The sequence below is a fragment of the Mytilus californianus genome, unplaced genomic scaffold (genome assembly GCF_021869535.1).
Source record: "Mytilus californianus isolate M0D057914Y unplaced genomic scaffold, xbMytCali1.0.p SCAF_6, whole genome shotgun sequence".
Classification (NCBI taxonomy): Eukaryota; Metazoa; Mollusca; class Bivalvia; order Mytilida; family Mytilidae; genus Mytilus; species Mytilus californianus.
The window spans coordinates 67,667,502-67,695,439 of NW_026262712.1; the positions used below are offsets into that span (position 1 = coordinate 67,667,502).

Here is a 27,938-nt window from a genome sequence, read left to right on the forward strand (position 1 = left end):
CATGATTGATGACAGAAATATCCTCTAAACGTATACAGGACATACAGCACGTGTTTGGTTGAGTGTGCAGGATGTATAAGAACGCAGACTTTCCGGGTAGGAATGGATACGTTAAATTCGATGCATCGTATAGTGAGAGGGGCCTGTAGATGGACCGTTGCAAGTCAACATTTCTTACCCTTCTTGTACTACAACTTCAGTTTCCGGTGCATCAAATCAAGAAGTGAAATAAAACAATGGTTTTTTTAGATTTTTTGTTCTTTTTCTGAGCATCAAATCAAGGAAGGGGAAGGATATCTTGTTTACTCTAAGTGGTGCGGACTAGTGGAATCAATAAACAAAAAAGTAGAATAAATCAGAGTTGACTCCCAACTTCAGTCTAAGGTTTCAATTTTATGTTTTCTTGGAGGTTGGTGGTACTCATCCCCCATTAAGTCACAGTATCACATTCCACATATGATATATACATGAAAACATTCTTCTATGTTTATTTGTTTAAAGTGTGTAAGCCTGTGGAACAGTCGATTACAAGATTGCAACCTTCAACGTACAACCTTTTTTTCAAAAGGTAGTCAAATCCAGCCCTTCATACCGGTGCATCAACATTGACAAACCTTTCTTTCGGCTTTATCGGTTTATTTGATTTCTTTCCCGTTTTCCCTTAAATACATGTTTTTGCTAAGGCACACGAGGCAGCAAACATTATCGATATTCTCAACACATTCAAGATTTTGGATTTATGTCCCTTTGACCATTGCAAACCACATGAATACAATGTACCAACATTGAAAAAAATATTTCAGTCTAGTTAACTAGAGAAAACTATTAGATGCATTAAAGGTCCTTTATAAGAATTCCTTTTTTGATTTGTAACCAGTTGGAATTCATGATGCTGATCTTTTCAAACTTCTTATTAACAAATTTTATTTTTTAAAAGTGTACTAAATCTGTTCGATCATATTTCAAAGTATACTGTAATAGTTTGTATATTATGTATTACACTTCTAAAAGCCTTATAAAGCATTTATATCCCACAATTTATATATACATGTATAAAGCACACACCCTAATACTGGCTATCGGAAAATCTATTGTTTTTAATGGCAATCAGGACCACTCAGAGCAATCGGAAATACAGATCCTATTGTGATAGCTAGAAATAGGCTATGAAGCACCTACAAGTCATTGGTATCCGACTACTATGTACTAACTGGACACTCAATTCTATATATCTAACCCATCATGAAATCATTAGAGATGCATACCGAGGGACTCTTCGGCTTGCATATGTACGTACATGTCAAATATTTTCAAGCTGTATTCAGTCAGGCTTTAATATTTGAAACCTCCCAAGAACTACTTATTCACAAAGGATATTTGATTTATATAAGAGCGTAGGTTTGGGTTTACATATTTCAAAATGATGGGCCAAAAATATTAGATTATAGATGAAAATGGCCTAACAAATTAAAAAAATACAGAAATGAAGACACCATCCTGACCCTCATATAAACCAGGGTTCTAGGATTTTCGAAGGCGAGTCCAGGGACTCGTCAATTTTGGCCATGGCGAGTCCAATAGTGAGAAGATAATATTTTTGTTGGCAATATAATTATTTCAGTCTTCATGACAAAAAAGAGCAAGGAAATGACATCAAATTTAGGACTCGTGGACTCGCCTTAAGGATAACCCTGTAAACGTATATCTTTTCAATGACACAACCCATGCTTCTTGAAAAGCTTCCTTCATCATATATGCCCGAGACCACATATTAAACAAATCGAGGGACAAAACCACAAAGACCTAGTAATCAGGACAGTTAAATTCTCGAAAGTCAAATTTGTATGTGTTACTGTTAACCTTAAAATTAGTTTTAGTAGGATGCAAGATAAAATTATATGGGATGTAAAAACCATTTGAAAACCATATTTTTTATTTCAAATGTTTATAGATATAAGAAGATGTGGTATGAGTGCCAATGAGACACCCCTCCATCCAAGTCAAAATTTATTAAAGCAAACCACTATAGGTCAAAGTACGGTCTTCAACCCGTATACATGCATTTATTTTTACAGTGTTTAATAAACACATGTTTTATTTGAACACATACATGGTCATAATTTGCTTCTTTTATATAAATATATATATAAGCCCAATCGTCGAATGACCGGAGCTTACAGTCATAAAACTTTCGAGTACGATTATCGTTATCAGACTCATAAACAACCAATACGAAAACTGGATTTGTTGTTTCGAGCGCATATTTCAAGTGTGCTGCGAGTACTTGGTAAACTCGGTAAAAAGGCCGTATGGTTGGCTATCATTGCTTACATCCACTTCATTTGAACTTTGGTGGATAGTTGTCTCATTGGTAATCATACCACATCACCGTATTTTTATTATATTTATGCCGGGTCGATTCGGAAGAAGTCCTGAATGACCGCTACTAAGCAGCGAATTTAATGTTGAATGTTATAAACTCTTGGCAACAGTAATTTTTGAAAACTGGAAAAATGAATGACAAAGAATCTTCCCGTTAAGTGATTACAAGAATTAAAAACGTATTTTATTGTTTCATTTGATATGATTAAGTATTCTCCGATTGCTTTTTAATTTGTTTAACGTTCAGTGGCAAATATTTCATGCACATTTCACTGAAACTTACTTTGTATGAACCGCGGAAAAATATTTTTTTTTATTTATTTAGTTCTCATAACCATGTTCAGTACTATTTCCACAAAACTAAAATAAAAAATCACAAAATAAAAATAATAATCACTGTGTTCATCAAACAAAAAGTGTAGACAAACAGAAAAAGAATAGAAAGAGAAAAGAAAAGAAAAGAAAAAGAAAAATTTTCACATTCTAATAAATTTCATTGGCATTATGTGCTGATTTATACAAAATATAAAGCATATATTTTAAATGTATGTGCTCTCTTCTACACCATCTAGTCCTATAACATATGACTTATTATATTTCCTATTTTGACGTTTTCATGCTGGCGACTCAAATAATAAAATAGCAAATAGCATAAAATGAAAAGAAAATAATAAAAAACAAACAAAAACACCGACACAGACAGAGACAGTAAATATCGCTGCTGAAGTAATTATGTAATAGAATATTCTCAAAATTGCCCCGTATAAACGTGTAAAAAGAATTAACAACCATAACATTATTGGGTTTCTACTATCTTTTAAATATTAAGCTGAATGCCCATTTAAAATAACTAAAAGGGTTGATTTCAACTTCCGTTGTCTCTTTTCAATTCATTAATGATAGCTTGACATGTGCGATTTACATCTTGTCTTGTGGTTTTGACACCTGTTTATAGGTAGCTGGAACATATTGCACACTAAAAATAACTCATTTTAAAAAATCTTCATTGTATCCATCTGATGAGTTAAGCCTTTTTCGACTGATTTTTATAGTTTGTTCTTATGTTGTACTGTTACACCACTGTTCCAGATTAGGGGAGGGTTGGCGCCTTCACATTCTGTATGTGCATGTCCCAAGTCAGGAGCCTGTAATTCAGTGGTTGTCGTTTGTTGCTGTGTAACATATTTGTTTTTCGTTCATTATTTTGTACATAAATTAGGACGTTAGGTTCCTCGTTTGAATTGTTTTATATTTGTTATTTCGAGGCCTTTGATAGTTGACTATGCGGTATGGGCTTTGCTCATTGTTGAAGGCCGTACGGTGACCTTTGTTGTAATTTCTGTGTCATTTGGTCTCGTGTGGATAGTTGGCTCATTGGCACTCATACCACATCTTCTTTATATATTAAGTTATGTTCTAATTGATTTTTTTTTATCTGTAGGTCTTCTTTTATCCTATATCATTTTTTGAAACTTAAAATAAAAAAAAAGAAGCTACTGAATTCTACAACAAAGTAAACAAAGTAAACAAAGGCTGACCATCTCTCTCGTATGACTAAAGACTGAGCAGCACGATTCCCACAAAAAACCGGGGTGATCTCAAGTGCTCCGGAAGGATTAGCTCTTCAACTGTTTCGGTTTTATTCCTCCTTGACTTTCAAATATTCTGCTTTGAGCGTTCCTGATGAAGGTAAATTCAGAAAAGCGCTTCGGACGCATGAAATTTATAACGTGTTGTTTTCATTTTTTTAGCCATTCCTGCTCCACATGTGACACCCGTCGTGTTGCTCATGAAAGTACAAACCCGGTAATAAAGTCTCATTCGGAAGGTTATAATCGAGGTGAAGAAGACGAAATTGTGGTTACGACAATTGGAAAATATTCGTCGTCATCTATGAAACCGACATTCCATAACAGTCAACCAACTCGAAGGGATGCTCTCAACTTCACCACTTGGAACTCTTGGTTCATTAGCTTTCTTTTTCTTTACATATATTTCATAATAATCTCATCGTAAATGCCAGATTAAAATTGTGTACGTCAGACGCGCGTTTCGTCTACAAAACTCATCATTGACGCTCGAATTTAAAAAGTAACAAGGCCAAATATACTAGAAGTAGGAAGTTGAAGAGCATTTAGGACCCATAATTCCGTTTTATAATTTGTGTTGTTTGTTTGCTCATTGACTTTCATCCCTTTACCATTTGTTGTCATAAAAAGTAAATCACGCTAGCAACACTATATTGATCTATATTATTCTCTTATTTAAATGAGTGTAATTTTTTGATTTTGGTATTCAATAATATGGTCATAGTTCCATTCGTCGTACCACCGACAGCTTCCGTGTGCATACTCATCACATGACACTCTAGGTGTTCCCGACTCCATTATGGGTATATGTGGTTCTGGGGGTCTTTTACCAAGGGAATAAAAACTTGTATAATAATACCTGTATTAATAAAAAATAATAAATTAATATTTGTTATGATTAAAAGGAGATGTGGGGTCAATAAGGCAGCAACCCAGCGACAAAAAACCAACATCATAAGACATCTAGAGGTCAACATGTTATCTTCAACAATAGATAAACCTGTTGTATAAAATATGTTAATTTTGAAATATCTATACATCTAAAATTCGTTTTATCTTTTTTATTTAAAATGTTTTTGTTAGAAATTATATTTCATGTCACTAACAATTAATATCCTAAATCCTCCAACTTTCAAAATGATCAGATTTCAATTTTATCTTGTGCATATTGATAAGAATTATTGTGCGTGGGTGTGTTATATGAGACGGCAACTCAATAGTACAAAGTTTAAAAAACAAATTTCCGATGTAGTTTTCTTCAATTAATTCAAATATGAGTTATTGAAGTTGCTTTTCTATTTGTTTAGTCTTGGACATGACAGTTTTGGTACAAACTTGAAAAATCGAAATTTAAAAAAAGAGCTTATTACAATATTGCCATTCTTTTTGGAAGGTGTTGTTCCTCTTGCTGTAACGTATGGCTTGTTTGTGCATTTCACAGCCTTTGAAGCTTGCTAGAATATGTTCTTATTAAATTTACTTCAACTAATGTAACCTTACATTAACACAAAAAATACCACGTACTTTTGAAACTTTCAAAATAATTACAGTCATAATCAGCATCCTTTTTTTGTAAATATAATGTTTCTCGTGATAAATACTATTAGACGGTACTTAATATCTCTCACCCTAACTTTTACTGGCATGTCGTCAATAGATATGAAAGACAGATAAAACTTTTAGGATAATTTTGTACATGTTTTTAATCTGGAAATTTCAACAGTAAAAGCTACAGGCGTGATTTACTCACTAATTTTAAAATGTTCTTTCTTCCTGTGGTCTAAGGAAATTTAATTACTGGCCATTCACAAAAACTGTCGGTTTTTAATCAAACTTTAAAATGAGACTTCATATAACCTTATATTAGGTTTGTTTCTATGGCAACAGTATTCAAACAGCTGTGACTACTTTACATGTTGTTAGCTTACATTAACAGCAAGTACGTTTTGACCTTGCTTTCCAAATAATGTCCCGTTACCCATTGGTGGCCTTGGGCTGTGTTCTGCTCTTTGGTCGGGTTGTTGATTCTTTGACGCATTCCTCGTTTCCATTCTCAATTTTATTGTATTTCCTTGTTCAAGTGAGTGGCCATCCTGTTGGCAGCTGGCATTGTGCGTGTTTTTATTTTGAGTTTTAGTTTAGCAACGTGTCGAAGATAGACAAAAAGGGGAGGTCTCGAATCTCGGGGCCAATACTGCTAACCTCGAATCTATTACAGGGTTAATACAAAAACGACTAGTTTATAATAACACTATAATATATAATCTGTTATCTTTGTATGCATGTCTTTTTTACCCAGGACGACGAGGGTTTTTTTTAACGACCTTGACTACCCATGAGGGTCTTGCTCGGTTGGTACAGGAGTTGGATCTTGGAGATTTATATGGTTTGTTGTACTGTCTAGTACTTTTTTTTATTCCGTTATTCCCTTTTCTGCATTATACACTTATAAAATTAATTCTTTACTACACCTACCATCTTTGTAGAATAAACTTATGACCTTTTGTGACCTTTGCAGCTTGGTGAATTGATAGATGTTCACATTTGCCTTTCTCGTTCATATTGTTCCATACTAAAGCTCTCCCTTTTCTCGGCTTCACCCATATTCCAAGTTCTGTAAAAATATTATTTATTTCCTTTCATAAATTATTTGTATATTGAACGAAGCTTGTCGTAAATCCACAATATGAACAAAACATTCTTAAATATTGGAATCTTCTTTTTTATACATTATTATATATAAATTAAAAAAAAAATACCTTCATAAAGGACAAGGTTAACTTTTGACAAATTACGACCTTGAATTTCAACTTGATTAAAACATACCAAAAAGGCCATAATCTGGTTCTTAAATATATAGGCGTAGTATAAAAGTCTTACTGCTAGGTAAAACAAATCTCTTCCCAAAATTACAGTATATGCTCCAAAGTCAGTTGATTTTGAAGATATTATCAAAATACGATCATTTTGTGTATTTTCCGACCTAAAAGGTGTAAGAAAACCTTTGCCGCAACCTACGGGCCAAATTGTTATGTAACCAAAATGTGCCAAGGTTGATATTGAATACCTGGCCACAAAAAGTTTCTTGGTCAGGGATGGCGGCCAAAGTAAATTATGCTAAGAACTATATATAAATTATGGAAAAATTGGACCAAAACTGACCTTACAACACGTAAAATGCATGATTAAATTTCTTAATTTAAAATGTGAGGTGACAAAAAGAAGTTATTTTTTCAATAATTCTAAAATCACAACTATTCCAATGTGACATTCGTCGTATTTGGATTGATTCGAAAAACATTAAAATCTTAGGGTAAATTTTAGCCCTTCGTGAACCTACTTCTTTGGCTGTAGTTGGTTCTGTGAGATTTCCTATTTCTATACAGTACCTGGAAATTGTGTTTCACCTCCTTCTTCAACATCTTGCAGATAAACTAAAATTGTTGCAAATCTGTCCCTCTTGTCTTTGTTGTCTTCTATACAGTCTGTATGTAACTTATAACCTTAAATGATTAATCCATTATTTAGAATGAAGGAGACGAAAGCAGATTTTAGAACAGTTAGTTTGATAAAAAAAAATGTTCTATTTTAATTGCAGAACATTTTGTCTTGATGATACACTTTTTATATATAATTCACTTTTAAAGACCCGTAGGCGTTTTTTTCTCGTACATCACGGTCAAAATCAAATATGATATATAGCTAAATAGATATTTTACTGAAATCAATGTTTGTGTAAAAGAATATTTTTGTCGTTGTTTCCTTTTTTGCTAGAATTTCAGACAACATTTATTTTTCTATCGTAAATTTAAGTTTCACATCATTTTGTTTTCTGTATAATATCTTACACATAAGGGAGCTCATATGCTCAGAAATAATGAGTAAATAATGAAAGCAACACATCAATTTCATGGTTCCAAAGCGCTTTTCAGGAGTTACCTTCATCAGGAACACTCAAAGCCGAATATTTGAAATCCAAGGATGTATAAGAACATAAACAGTTGAAGAGCTATAAGACCAAAAAGGACCTAAAATAATAGCCAATCCATCGAAGGTCTACTTTGCTAGAGAGAGTCGAAACATTAGTTTTGTAAAAATAGATTTTAATTTTGTTTCGTATTTGCTTTAATTTTGAACCGTCAACGGCACCAACACTATATGTAAACAGATATTTCCGGAGTATCATGTCATTCGGTTATGACACGATTTAAGAATTCACAATGACACCACAAAGTAGTTTGCAAAAAGATTATTTTTGTTCAGCAAGACATCACAAATGACAAAATTGTCGTACATTTATACCCAGTTGTATAATTCATTTATTCACGAATCAAACCTACATGTACCTTAATCTTGGAAAGTATTTTGCCTATTACAATGTATGCTTTTCCAAAAAAATTATTCCTCTACCTCCGCTTGTATATATATATTGGTGTTATCGCTATGATACAAACGATGAATATATGGTCAGAGTCTGAAGCTGAAGAGCGATCATTCATAATGTGTGTTTTTGTTGTTATTGTTTGGTTGCTTTCTCTGATGTTTATCCCTCATAGTTAATTAATTACTAGTGCAATTCGTAACGAATATTAGTCTTTTGCAATTAATTCATTTTATGGCACTGTGATAAAACACTAAGAAGCGATTCTTACCAACATTTAAAGGATATGATGTGATTTGAAATTTCCCGCCATTTTCAGGTTTCAATGCTGTAGCTTCTTTAACTCGATACTCGAATACGTTAGAGAACCTACTTTCTCCACGGTAAAATGCTGTACTATAACTCCAGTTGGAATGTATATAGTCTTTAAACTCGGAAGAAAATGTTTTATCTAGGCAAGTTGTTCCTGCAAGAATAAATTAAAACATATGAACACAATGTTGGTAACATATCTATGCTACGTTCAAGTAATATTGCTTTAAAATGTTTTAGCTGCGCTTAAACATATTTGTATATGATAATAAATATCAAAAATACTTTTTTTAAAATACATAAATGTACAAAAAAAAAAATTAAAATGAAATTCTATATCATTAATAAAATGAAAAATAAATAACAAGAGTGCCGACACGCTGAAATGTCTCGCCTGCTTTACTGACCACTCGGATTTTATGTTGAAAGTCTTAAAGATAAAGGTTTTACTAAAAGCATTACAGAAACTTAACATTTTTAAAGATCAATGACAATGAGGCCAAGGTCAGATAAATTGTGTCAGACAGACATATACACCAAATATAGTTGACCTATTGCGTATGCTAATTAAAAAAACAGACCAAAACACAAAAACTTAACATTGACCAATGAACAATGAAAATGAGGTCAAGGCTAGATTATACCTGCCAGACAGACATATGGTGCACCTTGCAATTATTCCATACACCAAATATAGTTGACCTATTGTTTATAGTACTTGAAAAACAGACCAAAACACAAAAATTTAACATTGACCAATGAACCATAAAAATGAGGTCAAGGTCAGATGATACCTGCCAGACAGACATGTACAACTTACAATAATTCCGTACACCAAATATAGTTGACATATTGCTTATAGTATTTGTAAAACAGTGAAAACACAAAAACGTAACGTTGACCAATGAACCATGAAAATGAAGTCTAGGTCAGATGATACCTGCCAGACAGACTTGTACACCTTCCAATCATTCCATACACCAAATATAGTTGACCTATTGCTTATAGTACTTGAAAAACAGACCAAAACACAAAAACTTAACATTGACCAATGAACCATGAAAATGAGGCCAAGGTCAGATGAAACCTGCCAGACTGGCATGTACCCATTACAATCATTCCATACACCAAATATAGTTGAGCTACTGCTTACAGTATTTGAGAAATGGACCTAATCACGTAACTTTAACCTTGATCACTGATCCATGAAATGAGGTAGAGGTCAGGTGAACTCTGTCTGACGGACATGTATACGTGGCAAGGAACCCATATATCAAATATAGTTATCCTATTACTCATAATAAGTGAGAAATTCACATGACAAAAAAAACTAATTTTTTTTCAAGCAGTCGCTGAACCATGAAAATGAGGTGAAGGACAATGGACAAATGGTTGGCAAGATATGAAGCATCTAGGTCTTTTACCTTCTGAAATATAAAGCTTTATACAAATAGTTTACGCCGTCGCCGCCGCTGCCGGATAGTAATACCTATGTCTCGCATACTGCGACTTTCGTCGAAGGCGAGACAAAAACAGATATCAAGGCAAGCACAATTCATTGTCAAAGAACAAGCAACATCATGGACAAAAGAAATAAAACAAAACCTGAGACTTCTAGAGGTATACTCTACATGGTGCCTATGAAAACAAAAAAAAAGCTAAAAAGTTGTATTCGAAAAAACTAAGCAAAAATAAAAAAAAAAGGAAAAATGGACGTGATGGTGGTCACGGTAGATGTAACGTATCATTGGTCAATCACATTCCTTGAAGAAATTCCATCAACCAATCTTTACGGTTCTCATACATCTTAAAAATTCGAAGAGATAACTTCAGAATATGAATTTATAATCTATGAATACGTACATTCCTCGAAAACAGCATTCGTCAACCAATAATGAATTGTCTTTAATACAGATACGGCACTGTATGATTCTATTGATGAAATACAAATTTAGGGAGTATTAGAAGAAAACAATCGGCGGAGATGCCGAGCTTGATAGTCGTTATCTTATACAAAGCCGCTTAAGAATAATTTAATATAAAATGATTACCTGGCATAAAGTCATTAGGAGAAACTTTGCGATTGACACCTGATGCTTGTAAATGTTGACGTAATGTGCTGACAGTGTCAAAACATACGATTGGATCTTTTTTCGATATTTCTGTCACGTGTCGGTTGTGTGCTTTCATCAAACCGTCACATTCCTCCACTGACAAAAACTCATCATACAGATATACTCTAAAATAAATATTTTTACAATTTAAATTCCCGCTAAAGTTTACAAAAAAAAAGAGGAAGTCAATTTTCCATGAGTGATACAATCATTAAAGAACTGTGTTTGAGTAATATTAGGAAATAAGATTGGTATCTTTAATACACCAATTTCATACAAGGAACTGTTTAAAATTTTGAGATAAAACATCCTCCAATCTGATTAAAATTCTCATCCATATTAACTCGAGTGCTCGTATATATAGGCTCATATGAGTATAATGAAATCAGAGAACTATATTTTAATTAGATTGTACATCCTCCATCTTTTTTTCCATACTGCTTTCCATTTTTAAGGCATTATAGTTGTTCATAATTCTTTTATGATTTGCATATTAGAGAATACGTTGATATGATTGGTTGAGAGGACTTCCGGTAGTTGTTCTTGACGTTGTTTATTTTTCGATAGACGACGTTGACCGAACTTCTTTTCGTAACCAATGTAAACAAGATGGCGGCGATAATGACACAATCCGGATCGACGTTAACAAAATTTATTTTCAATTCGCGTTAATAGGTCTTAATAGTTAAATTAAATAATAAACACAAAACATTCGTTTGAATGATAATAAGAGTTTTTGTAGTTTATTTTTTATCAGATTGCAAATTTCATGGAGTACATATTTTTGCGTTAACCAACAAATATATTTATGCGCCAGGCCTATTCAATGACACAAATATACAATTTACGTGTGATAGAGGTTATGAGTGTGGAAAAATAAATTCCTTGTCTCCAATTTTAAAGAATTATAAGGATTAAACGCCTTTTTAAAGGAATTTATTGGTGTATAAACTGTACCAAGTCACTCACAAACATATCATAAAAGTCCTTCGGACTATTATTTGTTTGTGAGTGAATTGGTCGAGTTTATACACCAATAAATTCCTTTAAAAAGGCATTTAATCCTATATTACATGTACACTGTACTCATGGTTTATCTATGTTTCTTATGATATGTGTCGTACAAATAAAAACAAGTACAAGTCCTGTCCCAAGTCAGGAGTCTGTAATTCAGTGGTTGTCATTTGTTGCTGTATATCATATTTGTTTTTCGTTCATTGTTTTGTACATAAATCAGGCCTTTAGTTTTCTTGTCTGAATTGTTTTACATTTGTCATTTCGGGCCTTTTATAGCTGACTTTGCGGTATGGGTTTATCTCGTTGTTGTAGGCCGTACGGTGACCTATAGCTGTTTACTAATATGTCATTTGGTCTCTGGTGGAGTGTTGTCTCATTGGCAATGATACCAGATCTTCTTATTTTTATATATACAGTCAGTATTAAATACAAAAAGAGTACAACTCACTTTACAGAACTGTTATTTGGCTTCTGAGGAAGTAATTCTACTGGCGGCAACCTTCTGCCGTCTGCAAATATCTTTTTGGGCGACATCCCTGTCTGCAAAGTACTTTTAAACCTGTTCATTTCTTCTTCAATTTTCGGATCAATTCCTTGTTTAACCTGAGGTTTCACCTTTTCAGGTGTCGATACACTTTTTGGATTGTCATGCTTCGGAACATTGTCAGTTGAAAAACTTTTATCGATGCTTTGAGTATTATCAGGTATCGTTTCAGTTTGTTTCTCACTTTTTTGTGTTTTATCAGCTAACGTATCTGACTGTTTGTCAGCTCTTTTTTGCATTTTTGATGGATCAGTCACAAAATTCGTTTCGTTACTTTCATCTGACACTGACATTGATTGAAAAACATACAAAGCACCAAATAGAACGGTTAAAAACAGAACAATTATAATTATAGTTAATACTGGTGTTGATTCTCGCCTGAAGTCGTTATGTATCTTTTCATTTTTTAATTGGGAATTCTTTGTTTGGGACTTCTTTTGAACTGTTTTACTATCCAATTTTCTGTTTCTCATGTTGATTATCTACAATATCAGGGGAAATATATGAACAGCTATGTTATTAAAAAAAAACCGTCAAGCATTTTTATATTTTCCTGTCGTACAAATCATTTAAAAAGTGAACCTTCTAATCTTCTTATACAAAATAATGCCGACTGTCTTTTAACGTCAGGAATATTTAGGACACATTAATATTAAAATGGTAAATGAATTGTTATTATTTTGGAAAGTAGAAAAGTATACAATTGACATATATGTGTAAAATGGTCTAAAGCCCTGAAGAGATGCTTATTTAATAGACCTTAAATATACATTTGCGGACAAGGATTTTATATAAAATTCAATCACCCATGCTTGTTATATTAGATTACAGATTAATTTTATAATATTAACATTGACAAACTGTTTTCCAATTTGCCAGATTATATCGGGATGGATTTTAAAAATAAATATAGACTTTGAAGTCTAGTAAATTACTTTTTGTTTAGTATGATATAACTAAAATATGAACATATTAAGATGTACATTACTAGGCTCCCTTTCTATCGCCTTCTTTGTACCTCCTTGCCATTTCATCAAAAGAACAGGTTAAAAGAAAGTCTTTTCGTATTGTTGTGTGTATATGCTTGAAAAAGTTCCCAACCTTATTCTGTGCACATCAGTAAAATATTGACATGTTTGGCTTTTGTGAGCAATACGCATGTGCATGTGTTATGCTGAAAAAAATTTCCTACAAAGTCTAGAATTCACAATAAACATAACAAAAAAGAGAATACTGGTTATCAATATATAAAATTCATATTTGGAATTAGGATGAGGTTGGAAGTAATTAGGCCTTTATACTTCTAGATGTGGTCTACTCATAAATGGGAGTACCTATACTTGCACGTCTGTCCTCTAAACCCGTTGAGAGTGTTTCTTATCTTTTCCCATTTTTGAAATAGCAATGCAAAGCTGTATCTGTCATGGCATGCTGATTAAGCGACACAACATATTATGTTGAAACCAAAAACAATGCATGCGCTTAAACGTTGTAGAGATTTTAATGTTCGTTTCTTATAGCCACTCAAAGACAGAAGAACATCTAAATGACACTATACATAGATAGTATAAAAAACAAGTATTTAATAGAATGAAGGAAATTGAAAAGGAAGTTCAAATTTACATATTATACAAATTTTACATGCATTTGATATCCAAATATAATTCATTTTGTAATAACCTATTGTAAGAAATACAAAAACATAAAATGGATAGGTTCCAATGTCACTATTCTTTTTAATTTATTTAATATAATACAACACTTTCTTGATGTATCGCCACTGAAACAAAAAGAAATTGTATCCTGTATTCTTCCTACATGTATATATTCACATCATATTACACATAGAATTAAATATATCTACTTTTATAAGTTTGGATTAATACTGTGTGTTGACTATTTATTGATTTATGCAATAATTACCACCTGTTCATTAGTGAAACAAAACATGTGGTATTTATCACTTAACAAGTCATAATATGGATTGACAGTTTTATTTGTAAAAAATGGTGTTTTCCTTAGTGGTGCAGATATCGAGTTCAGATATATCCAACATCATTTTGATGCGAATTATTGGGGATAGATGTAGGACTGTAAAAGTAGTTTTTCCAACTAGTATAAACATAAATATTGACCTGAATTAATCCCACATAGAATAAATCGAAAATTTCCCCATAAGCATTATTTCGTTTCTGAAAATTCTCAAGACATATATCTGGCATATCGTGTATTGTGCAAGATCGCATACAACTTATAATGAGTAATCTCCCTTCACACTTCCGCATTGATGTTTACCTAATACTTAGATACATTCTTCCCACTTAAGAAATGAACTCACTTACCGGGAAATAGTCTACGTTAAACTTCCTCTTTTAAAGAAATATTGTCGACATTGACATTTAACATTATCAAATTTCAATCAATGAAATAAAATATGAAATGAACTGGATCGGTGACGGATGAATTGATATACTCGTAATCTTCTTGTCAACGATAACAAATCATTGTGGAATTCCAAGGTTCAATGTGGAAAAGACATAATGTACAAGTTATCACTTGATGTATATTTAAGACGAGATTTTTATCAATTAGCTTTATCTGTAAATATTTATACTTTCAAAAAGAATAGTCTCTCCTTTTTTTTTCAAAATAAGTAGAATATTTGGGATAGTCTTGTGAGTTTAAAAAAAAAAAATTTTTGGAGATATTTTAAAAAGATAATAATTGCAAAAATTTCCATATGACATGATTGAACTTTCCAATTCTATATTGATCAGCATAAAATGCAGTATATTTTTAACTTATGTAAGACTGAATCTATTAAAACGAAATTTATATCGGGAGATGGAAAGGGTAAAATAAATCATCGAATATAGATAGCATTCAGTAAAACAAAACCGATGGCATCACTTTGATCAGATTTGACCAAATAGTTTTGGAATGTTTGCATTAAAGAAGATTTGAGTGACAAAATGCTTCTTATTTAACATTTAGAAACTCTTCTTGAGGAAACATAGTGCTTTTGTGCTTGTTTTACTGCAATATGCCTCCTCGTAGTTTCATGAATCCCATATTTACATTCTGTCTGTCTATATGAGCATCTGGATGCATGGGGGTCCTTCATTTATGTATTCTTTAATTCTTTATGCCATTTTTCTCTAATCTTTATACTTTTTGCCTATCATTCTCTATTTTTTTTATTTTAGCACCTAATTATTCTCTATTCTTTATTTTTTTGGTCAATTTTTCTCTATTCTGTAAACCCCCATCCACACCCTCTATATAGAAGAAGAATATGTTATTCCAATTAAGGGCCCCAAAGGGCAAACATGGTTGTCTTGGCAATGACATCCATAATTTGAGATGAAAACAAATAACATTCCATAAAAACAAGTCAATTACAAGTAGAATTATAAGTATAAAGGGGATGTGAAATTATTGCATATGAGACAACTATCCGCTAAAATGAAGAATGAAGGAAACCGGGTGCTTTTGTGCTTGTTCTAATGAACATGCACTCCCCATTTGTAGTTGTCAAAATTCCACTTTTATATTTTAATTGGGTTAACAAAAATGTTTTTCTATAGAAATGCTCAGTCGTGTAGAATATATTATTTTCATTGACCGTCTGTCTTTCAACAGTTTATTTATGGGTATAACAAATCAATATTGTTATCACTAGTATTTTGAATTTTGTGTGACCGCTATGTAGATTGAGACAGTAAATTTTCAATACGTAGTTTGCTAAACAGGTCGGGAAAACTTGATTTATAGTTAACAGGATTTTCCATAATGATTATTTATACTTTAAAAAATCACCGAATTAAATTTGAAAATTGAGAAAACATGTATGAATACTAAATAACCAAATAATGATTCAATCACTGTACAAGAGTTGAGTGACCTGGACTTTTTTTTTTTAAATAAAAAAAATTCTGAAATCAGATTGAGTGAACTTTTTTTTGTTCTTCTCGAGGTAGAAAAAAAGGTCTTCACGTTATTCTTGTACTGCACTTATTTTATATTGTAATTCAGAAAAATGAAAATGAAAACATGCAATTTTCTTCTTTGTGGCCCATCACGTTATAGATACCTAAGTTATAACCCCTTTCTCTTCTTTGTGGCCCATCACGTTATAGATACCGAAGTTATAACCCCTTCCTATTCTTTGTGGCCCATCACGTTATAGATACCGAAGTTATAACCTCTTACTCTTCTTTGTGGCCCATCACCTTAAAGATACCGAAGTTATAACCTCTTACTCTTCTTTGTGGCCCATCACCTTATAAATACCGAAGTTATAACCTCTTACTCTTCTTTGTGGCCCATCGCCTTATAAATACCGAAGTTATAACCTCTTACTCTTCTTTGTGGCCCATCGCCTTATAAATACCGAAGTTATAACCTCTTACTCTTCTTTGTGGCCCATCGCCTTATAAATACCGAAATTATAACCTCTTACTCTTCTTTGTGGCCCATCACCTTATAAATATCGAAGTTATAACCTCTTACTCTTCTTTGTGGCCCATCACCTTATAGCTACCGAAGTTATAACCTCTTACTCTTCTTTGTGGCCCATCGCCTTATAAATACCGAAGTTATAACCCCTTACTCTTCTTTGTGGCCCATCGCCTTATAAATACCGAAGTTATAACCTCTTACTCTTCTTTGTGGCCCATCACCTTATAAATACCGAAGTTATAACCTCTTACTCTTCTTTATGGCCCCTCACCTTATAGATACCGAAGTTATAACCTCTTACTCTTCTTTGTGGCCCCTCACCTTATAGATACCGAAGTTATAACCTCTTACTTATACATATTTTGTGTTGTAACCTCAGTTTGGTCCATTATCCCTATAATTTATGAAAGTTTAGCATAGCTGACTTTTGCCGCAAACCGTGGTCCAGATTTTCCCTCTGTCTAGGGAATCAATATAAACCTCGACACATTTTGGTTACAGAACATTTTTAATAGTAGGTTGTCCTCATGCTTTTAGGTTCGACAAATGTACAAAATCATCTGTTTTAGCCAAAATCTCCAAAACGTGTTGACTTTTGATCCTATAATGTACTCATATGAAGAAATTAGTTTCACCTAGCATCAAGACTTGTGAAATTGATCCATTTAAAAATCAAACTGTGGCCTTTTTGATATTTTATGATCAAGTTGAAATGCAAGGCCATATTTTGAGAAAAAAGAAAAAAGAAAAAAAAAAAAAAAAAAAACAGCAAAAAACAGGTGAGTATATAACTTTCTATTATTTGCGACAAATATCAAGAGAGTTGGAAAGCTCTAGACAGTTTGAAGTGGAGAGCTTACTTTATTTTAGTTTTTTTTATTCTACATAAACGTTTGGTTTTAATCTTACAAACGTGATGGAAGTAAACCATACATGTTGGAAAGCTTTGTAAAATAAATAGTACTAAAATAATAGGAAAGAACGGTTATGGGGTATTCATCCATGACCCGAAATCAGTACATGCACAGCAAATAACACAAAAAGCAAAACATACAGTGCTTTAAATTGATGTTCTTTATCTCAAAAACATATTTGCTGAGTAAAATCTATCTTCAACAGATCAATTTATAATTTTTGAGGTGGCGTATCATACTGTTTGTTTTTAGACTCTTCACAATTATTTTTATTGTAAATTTCATTCTTCTCGCATTATATTGGTCAACAGGAAAGGAGGTAGCTTAGAGAAATATAGAAAAACTGCTACATATGTAATTCTAGGATTAGTGTATTAATTACTGCATGCAATAAATCCACTTGAAAGTTTTACTTTAACGATTGCTTGGATATACAAATGTATGCAATTGGTCGATCTGAACCATGACTTTATATCTTAAAGGACTTGGTGAGAATGTATCGATGTCTGTACGTTAAAAAATCTTTAAAAAAAAATGTTTGACGGGTCCGTTATATTGATCGGTTGCATGATAGCATTGATTAACTGTTATACCTTCCAAGAAAGAGATTGTTTTTGAAAATCAGTCATATCATGATGCATATTTGCATATCGTCCTTAGTTTACATAAAACTGTATGTTTCTAGTTTACTTGTTATGTTAGATTGCTGCATCATTGTTGTTAACCTTACCTCATATTTTTTTTAATTATGTCCAAAGTCAGTAACCTTTTTTAATCTTATATGATGTACACAACACATTTCATTCTTTCTGTGGTCCAACTATTACATTGTTTTTAAGATTACTCAAGGATGAACAAATATCAACCATTGCAGATTGCTTGCATAATTGCTTCATGTCCAGTGGCCAATATGTCATGCATATTTAGGACGAGAAAGCATTACCGATAAATCGAATGGGAAGGTTTCGTAAAGAAGGTGGACCAGCATGAGAGGCAGATTATTTTGATTGCTTTTTGAAAGGGGTATTCTACGTCTGGGTAGATCTGCATTACAAAAGCCCACCTACATACCCCTCGAAAAGTTGTGGCAAGAGAGCGTGTCATTCTCCTTACAAGAGGCATCGTATTGAACCCCATTTGAATTGGACGTGGCTTCGTTTTTATACATCCCACACAGCAAAAGGAACCAAAATATATGTCTTATGTTTTTATACATTGAAATTGTGTACAGTTAGCTCTCGGGATTGAGAAAACTATCGTTTAAGGGACTTGTGTCTGTTCTACATGTTCTTACCGGCATTTTCTATTAAAATATCATTTGTTGATATTAATATATTTATGTAGGGAGGGGATACGTCAACGGGACAATAACTCAACCACAAATTACTTATAGACAACTTAAGGTAAACCTGTTAGAGAAATTATTAGACATTATTATACTTAGTTCCTTGATAATAAGAATTCTTTATTTTGACATTATTTAGGGGAAAACGTTCCTTGTGTCTGACAGTCAGTAAAGCTGTTATTATCAGTAGACATTCGACCAGTTAATTAAAAGTATGTTAATGTGAGTAAGAGAAACCCAGTGCAATGACCAGTACAGCTGCTATTTATAGTATGCTTTCGACCCGTCAACCAATAGTATGTCCCGAATGTGACTAGGCGAAGCTTGTAGCAATAGCAGTTTATTTGCCTGTCTTGCAACAGGAAAGAAATTAAGGATTAATACCATTTTTTTTCTTCTCATTACAGTCATTCCATGCCACTCCTTATTGAGAGAATTTCAAACCTTTATACGAATATAAATAGTAATTTCACTGATGCACATTGTGGTGCACTCTATCTTTATAATGTTTAATAGGAAATATATTCTCTCTCTCTCTCTCTCTCTCTCTCTCTCATACAAGTTTCAAGTTATGATATGACCACAAACTTAAACCTAATACATGTACGGTACGGACGATGTATAGTAATTGTTGTATATGCACATACATTATACATGTATTTAAGTATTGAAAAGAATGATTATATTGCGCAGTAATTGTTGCATTTAAATTATAAAAAATATCTTTGTTTTTCTCAACCCTTTATTATATAATATATGTACAGTTCATTAATCAGTAAACCGGGAAGAAGGGACGTTCATTGGTTAACTTAACAATCAAACGGAAGTATCGATCTTCACATGTTTACAAAAATATAACTGAATTTTAAGAAATAAAGAATAACAATTACATCAAAATATTAAATCTATTTGTTTTTAATTTCAATATTTTGCATTATTGTGTTCGTTTTTTATCATAATTTTAAATCCCCGGGGATTAAACTTGTATTTAAGACTATCCTTTCTCGATAACAAACCTGTTTACTTAGAACTAATGACAAAATTTCTCGGAATGCATTAGGTTTTAATTTGAAATCAATGCATGCGCAAATTTTACGCTAATACTATCAAACTTATTTAGAGAACTAACTTTATTCTCTTAATTTGTTGGTAGATTGGAACAAAGCAGAAAAATGAGGTAAAGTCGTTATTTATTGTTTGTGTTGGGGATTTCTTCTTATTTATTGTTTTTTATATAGAGGGGGAGGGTGTTAAAAAATGTCACAAGATATAATTCATAGATGCAAAATATGAAAACAGACAAAAGATATAATGCATGAAAAGTTTGTTCAAATACGGAAAATTAGCGTGCGCACTGACAAACTGGGTTCAAACTCGGGGAATACCCTTTTCAGAAAACCAGCCTGATAAAATGTCTGGTAGTAAGTATATTGAAAATTTTTAAAACTCATCCCCCATAATTATTTTCCAATTCTGGTATCCTTGAAAAGCGCATTTACTTTATTGTTTTTAATGTAAAGAGTAATAGCAGGTGAAATGCACACGCGAAAATTTTTCAACCCTCGCCGATAAAATTTGTGGATTAACCAAAATGCATTGTTCTAACACTGATTATACTTACCGCTTATCGTTAGCTAACTCCTTAACCTTTTCTAACAATTGAAGAACATTACTTTTTTATCTAGAAATTTTCTTTTTCTTCATGAACACATATATAACGTTAAGCACTATTCTGATGCCACAGACCTGATTTATTTTTACACAAACTTATTTTATTAGTTATATAAGCGTGATGCTGTTCTGGTAAGTTCTGATTTAAAATATTTGCTATCATTATTGTTTTTTTTGTTGCTTTTATTATAGAAGTGTTTTTTTTTTTCCTTTTTTTTTAATTTGGGGTCTTAATATTTGCAACAAGATCGCCATAGCAGTCAATTGTATACATGCGTCGGTTGCATGATCCTCTATTGTGGTCAATACTTTGGCTCAAATACAGGAAATCTACCTAGGCCACATGTTTCAATTCAATAAAGGTCAATATGGTATATACTTTTATTTCTTGTTGTGAAATAAGGTGTCACTGAGCCGAAGGATGTACCGGTAATGATCGTTATTCTGACCCTTGAATACTGAGAAGTGTATTGTCTTTTAATTTTCAAAATAAAAATTCAGTCTTATCATTAATTACAAAATAAAACGGATCTTTATTTTTCATACTAAATGCATAGGCCAGCAAACACTTGAAATTCACTAAATGACCAAGGCAAAAGTAGGATTAAGGAGAGTACAAGATACACACCGAGAGATATTGGAACTTTCAAAACTTGAGCGTTATGCTCTTATTTCATATAGCTTACGATGCAATATATGTATTTAAATATATTTTCAGTATTCCAAATTTTCAGGTCAATAATAAATGTTTACCAAGCTCCTAATTCGATCCATAATAAAAATAATAAAAAAAAATAAAAGTTTTATTTATTTTTTTTTTTTTGTCTTTTTTATTTATTTATTTATTTAATTTGATTCTGTTTTATTTCATAGAATGAGAACACATTAATTATCCTGCACTGGACTGAAATTAAACAAAAATGAATATAATTATAAAAAAAAGTTTTAAAAATTTCATTTAAAAACAACATAGAACTGACTAAATGGACAAAATATTGCAAAAAATTCGAATGAAATAAAAAGGAAAATACATAGTGTTGAAAACATAAAAACTGAAATCATACAAGCCTGACTCAGTGTTTATAGATATGTTAGAATCATTAAAACTTCTTTAATGCCTATATATAAGTTATTTTTTAGGAAAACATTCATAACAACCAAAAGAAAAGAAATATTAAAAGAAAGCGACATACTAAAGTTTACATTAACAAAACGCAAAAAAAAAACTTTTTAAATAAAATTACAACAAACGAACTTTGAACATACATTTTTATATATTAACCTCTACAATTTGGAATACATTTTAAATAAGAACTTTTAAACTGCCCAAAATCCGTCACATTCTGAAAGTAATATTCATGATTTTTTATTTAAAATTTATCAATTTTTGTCTCATCTAAAGCTTAATTTTTAAAAATGACAAAATAAAAATAAAAATTATTTCACTATAGAAGCATATCATCTGATATTATTAATTTAGAATCGTTGAATAGAGTTGAATCTTTTTGTAACTTTTATTTAATAATTCAACAATATATATTTAAGTAGACTCACTTAGATTCTTTAATGCATTCTGTAGTATTATACATATTGGTGAACCATCTCTTAATAATCACTGTAGACTATATTTGCAACTTGCAATGTCTTATAAGATCAGAGAATCGCATGCTTTTCAGTAAAACAATTATTGCAAGTATTGTTCCAATGTGTCAATTTGAAAACAAAAATGATGGCTTCCACACGAGATATAACAGGTATGACAGAACTGTCCCCCGAATTATTTTTTGTCATAGTTTCAAAACTTTAGCCTTTTGAAAAGAAACTGTTTCTTATTTTTACAGTCTCTATAAAATTTTCTTTTGTATACCTAAGAATAAATGCCCTCTTTTTGTTTCTAACATAGCTGGTTGGAAACATATACTAGTACCTTATAACGAATTTTCATATTTCTTCAATCAAAACCCGACTTTTCCTAGTTTTGGTTTGAACTTACTTGAATACATCTATAAAATATTGCACCAAATACATAAATCAATAAATCAATAAAAATATATATTGTATGGAGTCAAATCAGAAAAAAATAATTAATAATGAACCGATTATCTGACCACGGATCTGACAGAAGTGTTTTAGTCAGAAATCATCCGAAATAGAGAGTACGTAAGTTTGAAGCAACATTTATTCATAAACTTAATGAAAGAGTTATTTTAATGTAATGCACATTTCTAAATTAAATTAACGAAAAAAGGAATGTTTAATCTCCTCTGAATGTACTTCACTTACGAAGTCAAAATCCAAAATATAATGGAACTTGATGAATTTGAATATTTAAGAGTCTGAGTAAGGAACATCCTAATTTTCGAACATATATCAATGAAATCAAAACCATAATTAGTTTTTAACATTACTGCTGAGGACTGATATCATTTTGGTTTAGAATGTCCTGATGATAAATTTTAAGAAGTATACTCAAAATTTGCTAAAATCTTTCGGAAGTATTTAGTCATCTTTAAAAAAGCTCTAAAGTTTGAAATAAGTTCCTTGGAGACTGACCCAGTCTATTATTTTTATACGATATCTGTAGGTTCCAGAAAAAAACCCATCTCAGATATGCATGTTAAAGAGAGGCGAAAGATACCAAAGGGACATTCAAACTCATAAGTCGAAAATCAAATAACAACGCCATGACAAAAAAGAAAAAGACCAAAAACACAAACAACAGTATACAAAACGCAACATAGAAAACTAAAGGCTGAGCAACACGAATCCCAACCTGGGGGGTGATTTCAGGTGCTTCGGAAGGGTAAAGTTATAAGTTAATATAACAATTAATATTATATAAATGATTGAGTTATATACCAGTTTTAATTTTCAATTATAAATTTTACATTTTGAAAAATAAAAATGCCATGTTCTGTAAATTTAAGGAGATGACAGTTATTAGAAAACAAAATTAGCACATTTCATGCACAGTCAATTTTAACGAAACTTATTGAAATTGTATCAGTACATATAGCAGAAACAATAGAAGGAAAAAAATGATAAAGAACAAAAATGAAAAAATCTCTTCTAGAACAGCTGTAATAATATTCTGCCAAAGAAACTCTAATTCTTGGAGAACAGGATTTATTTATTAATTATAATTGGCTTTGAACTCGCTTTAAATAACTTCAAGTATTCTTAGATTGGTACTTTGTGTCTTGTTTTTATTTTAGTTGTTTTTGGGCTTCGTACCAATCTGTTGAAATTAAGCAATTTCCAACTGATTTTAACAGTTTGTTCTTATGTTGCGCTGTTACATCATATCAAAGGTTATGGGTAGGGTTGGATATACGCAGACATGTTTAATCCCGCAACATTTTTTATGTGCTTGTCCCAAGTCAGGATCCTGTGATTCACTGTTTGTCGTTTGTTTTCTGTCTTTCATATTTGTTTTTCGTAAAGAATTTTGTCATAAATCATGTCTTTGGTTTTCGCGTTTGAATTGTTTCACATTTTGTCATCTCGAAACCTTTTATAGTCGACTAAATATTGTGGCTTTTGCTGATTGTTGAAGGCCGTATAATGATATTTATAGTTGTTTACATCCATTTGGACATGGGTGGATGTTTGTTTCTTTTGGCAATAATAGCACATCTGATACTTTTATATCAATTAGTATTGGTAAATTACATAAAGGTTAGTTAGGATAAGGTTAACATAAAGTTCTCTTAGACTTGAAAAGATGTAACTAATATCATTGAATAATGCATATTCCATCTTTTCCATATTTCTTTTAATGAATGTAATTGGGAGATTCTCTCGTATTACATGATTTCTTGAAAATACGAAAACATTAATGAAAAATCAGTATCATTATCATCTGAATTTCAAAACAAGCAAGTGTAAAACCACCTCTAGAAAGAATATATAACTTCACATATCATGTAAAGACATTTTGAAATGACAGACATGATTCCTTTTATATTCAAACAATTTGAAATAATAAATATTGTTAATCAATTTGCCTTTCATTTTTTAACTTTTGGATAAAAGTCGTTAAGTGTCTAGCACTTTCTGCAATACCCTACAATTACTATCAATATAATTAATGCCAATTCGTTAATACAGACCAAACAAAAGGAATTTATTGATTCACATGCATATAGAAATAAATTTTCAGCTAGTTCTCATTTTATAAATATAGGAACTGTCACCGTCAAGGGGTTTCTATATGTTTTAATTTATCCATGTATACGTATACTCTTTGTATCTTTATTGAAATTGAGAACTACTTTTATGATTGTCTCTGAACGCAGAGAAATTAATTTAAGTTTTCAACTAAATATACATGCTTATGTTGTTCAATAACGTTTTGGAAATCAGTATAATATATTTCAAGTCTCGTCCATGAACGTTTATTGGTTTGTCTCTACTAAACCATCAGATATACATATTATTTTTAATAGAGTCTTTTATTAGTGTGAGAATGAATATAACAATACAGTTTGAATATCAAAGGAACGAAATATAAACTCTCTTAATTACTCAAAGCGTGGTATCGGAGTAATTTTTTTTCTCGTTTTGTTCATTAATACGTTTGGGCAGATAATATAACACGTGTGCATTCCAAAACAACAAATAGAAAAACAACAAATGAAATGGGTAGAATCTTTCAAGTGGGTCAAGCGTGAAATCAGATTACCACTAGAAGTTCGGAGTATATTGGACAGGGGCATAAGCTATGTACATGTATTGTAAAATGGCCACCTAATGATTCAGCAAAGAGTATTACAAGGGTTCTGTAACGTGCACATAGTGTGACAATTTCCCTACACGATGTAGGTATCGCATTTAAAAGACAAATGTATCTACTAGCTGTTATACATCATGTAATATACTTTTATGCCTTTTGTCAACTTATAACTTTTCTCTGATCGGTTGTCAGGGTGAATTTTTGAAAGTTTAAAAAACATTAAAACAATTCTAACTAAATATTTCATGGAAGGGCAGAATAGAAATTTTCAGAGGCTGAAGACGAATTACCCTAGATAATACACAAAAAGTTATGCATTTTTAAGATCCACTTGAAAAGTCTGTCGTCAAGGGTTTTCAGAAAAATAAAATAGGGACTAAAAGTGCACAGTGTGTCCGACTTTTCTTTTTTTTTCGTACATTTCATGAATACAAGTTTAAATGACTACTTTTTAATTGAAGGACGAGTAAATGAAAATTAAAAATGAATACAAGTAAGAAATACACCTTAAAATTTAACATTTGACTTGTAGTACCCCAAAGCTTCCTTTTTTGGTTATTCAAACACACCTACTTTGTTGTTATGACGCATTAGAAAGGTATTTCACTTGACCCATATACTTTATTTCTTGGTACTGTGAATTTATAGTGTTATTATATCAACATGTAGGCTAAATATATGAAAATAATGGAATCTGAAGCGAGATGATGTATCAAATATTTTTTCCCCTTTAAACGTTTTCAAGACAAAATAGTCAACTAACACACATCTGGACATAAAAAGGCGTACCCGACTTTCTCTTTTTAGTGAGATTATTGCCCGTTTTTAGGACTTTTTCCCATAAAACTGTTGCCGGGGGCAGAGATGTTTTAAGGTTCATCAAAAGGAATTGAAAAATATGGCCGTGTTTACACCGCAAAATCTACTGAGTACAGACAAACTGATGCAAGTAGGAAAGTTTTAAGGTTCATGTGGACCCTTTGGCTAAAATGGCTGCGTTTTCACCTCAAAATTTACTCTGAGTACAGACAAACCTGTGTATCTGGAAAAGTTTTAAGGCATAGCATGCCCTAGATTAATAAAATTCAAATGCATTGTATGTTTTAGAAAATTTAAAACTTAACTGGATTTTGCAGTGCACTTTTTTTCGTCCCTGTAGAAGATGATAAAATTAACAAACAGTTGAGTTTCACTTGATATGGTCCACTCAGGTACACAGTTTAAATCACCAATTATTATAAGGTATCTATTGTCCATCTATTGTCCATGTCAATCAATACCAGTTCACGTCAATTATTACCTGTGGGGAAGTTCTCAAACCTCTTTCACAACTTAGTTTATTTTGGCACCTTCTGGAGGAATGAAAAAAAGTGCACTGCAAAATCCTGTTAAGTTTTTAATTTTCTAAAACATAAAATATATTTGAATTTTATTTATCTAGGGCATGCTATGCCTTAACATTTTTCCAGATACACAGGTTTGTCTGTACTCAGAGTAAATAATGAGGTGAAAATGCAGCCATTTTAGCCAAAGGGTCCACATGAACCTTAAGGCATGGCACGACCTAAATATATAAAAGTTATATGTAGTGTAGGTTTCATAAAATTATAAATATATACCTGGCTTTTGATGTGCATTTTTTTCCAGTCTGCAGAAGATAGCAAAATAAACAAACACATGAGTTTCATTTGATACGGTCCACTCAGTTACACAGTTTATATCACCTATTGTTTGCAGATGTCTATTGTCCATTTATCGTCCGTTTAAATCAATACTTTTCACAACCTTTATTATATGAGGGGAGCTTCTCAAACCTGTTTCCCAACTTAGTTTATTTTGGCACCTTCTGCAGGAATGAAAAAGAAAAAAAAAAATGAATAGCAAAAATTAGAAAAATTTATAATTTTCTGAAACATAAAATGCATTTACAATCTAATTATCTAGTTCCTGCCATGCCTTAAAACTTTTCCAGGTGCACAGGGTTGTCTGTACTCAGAGTAAAATGTGTGGTGTAAATACGGCCATATTAGCCAAAAGGTTGTGATGAACCTTACAAAGATTAATGTTTTATCTTTCTGTGGATTTTTTCTGTGGAATTTATGCTTATGTACAAAAAAGATCAATATGTTTTTGCACCTATCATGATCGACTGTTTTGTGAAAATGTGTCTTTACTTTTAAAGTTTACAAATATCTCGAAGTTCCATACTATATTTTAACTATACACATGTATATGAGATGCAAAAAATCCTAAAATATGCACCTACATTAAACTTTTAAAACCCATGGAACAGGTTTAAACAATACAAATATACCAACTTGACTATTTCTACCTACTCTAATAAATAGTAACATTTCTTTTGTCTTATTTGAACTGGATAGCAGCCTGGAAATCCGACCTGACATAGCTGTGTTTTATTACATCCTAAACAGTCAAACGGATGCTGTCGAATGAGAGAGGGGTCTCGGTGGCC

The 27,938-nt window shown here is 31.8% G+C and overlaps 2 protein-coding genes across 4 annotated transcripts in view; one reads left to right on the top strand and one right to left on the bottom strand.

The window, feature by feature from the left end:
• Positions 1-4,617: 4,617 nt before the first annotated feature.
• LOC127704356 (uncharacterized) lies at positions 4,618-27,913 on the bottom strand. 2 transcript variants are annotated; one of them, XM_052208385.1, is made up of 7 exons: positions 27,802-27,913; positions 12,244-12,821; positions 10,716-10,903; positions 8,624-8,818; positions 7,361-7,474; positions 6,447-6,585; positions 4,618-4,830 (listed from the first exon to the last, which is right to left on the bottom strand). In XM_052208385.1, exons 1-7 carry the CDS (start codon positions 27,868-27,870, stop codon positions 4,647-4,649), a joined length of 1,467 nt encoding a protein of 488 aa, XP_052064345.1. In that variant the 5' UTR covers positions 27,871-27,913; the 3' UTR covers positions 4,618-4,646. The 2 variants fall into 2 exon arrangements, with proteins under 2 accessions (XP_052064345.1, XP_052064346.1); XM_052208386.1 differs by lacking the exon at positions 27,802-27,913 and adding an exon at positions 14,682-14,817.
• LOC127704357 (ETS-related transcription factor Elf-2-like) overlaps positions 20,149-27,938 on the top strand; it is a 36,384-nt gene continuing 28,594 nt past the window's right edge. Inside the window, exon 1 of one of the 2 annotated variants that reach the window (XM_052208387.1) lies at positions 20,149-20,236. The gene's annotated coding sequence lies outside the window, so the exon portion shown is untranslated. Of the gene's footprint in view, positions 20,237-20,833; positions 20,863-27,938 lie in introns of those variants that run through there. The other variant, XM_052208388.1, reaches the window with a different exon arrangement.

What these genes read in the sequence shown, in the direction of transcription:
- LOC127704356 (XM_052208385.1), bottom strand. Translation starts at nt 27,870, where the DNA reads ATGTCAGGTCGGATTTCCAGGCTGCTATCCAGTTCAAATAAGACAAAA. An exon ending in TCCTAATGACTTTATGCCAG is followed by an intron (nt 8,819 to 10,715) that starts GTAATCATTTTA and finishes TTATTCTTGCAG; the next exon opens with GAACAACTTGCCTAGATAAA. An exon ending in AGGTGAAACACAATTTCCAG is followed by an intron (nt 6,586 to 7,360) that starts GTACTGTATAGA and finishes ATATTTTTACAG; the next exon opens with AACTTGGAATATGGGTGAAG.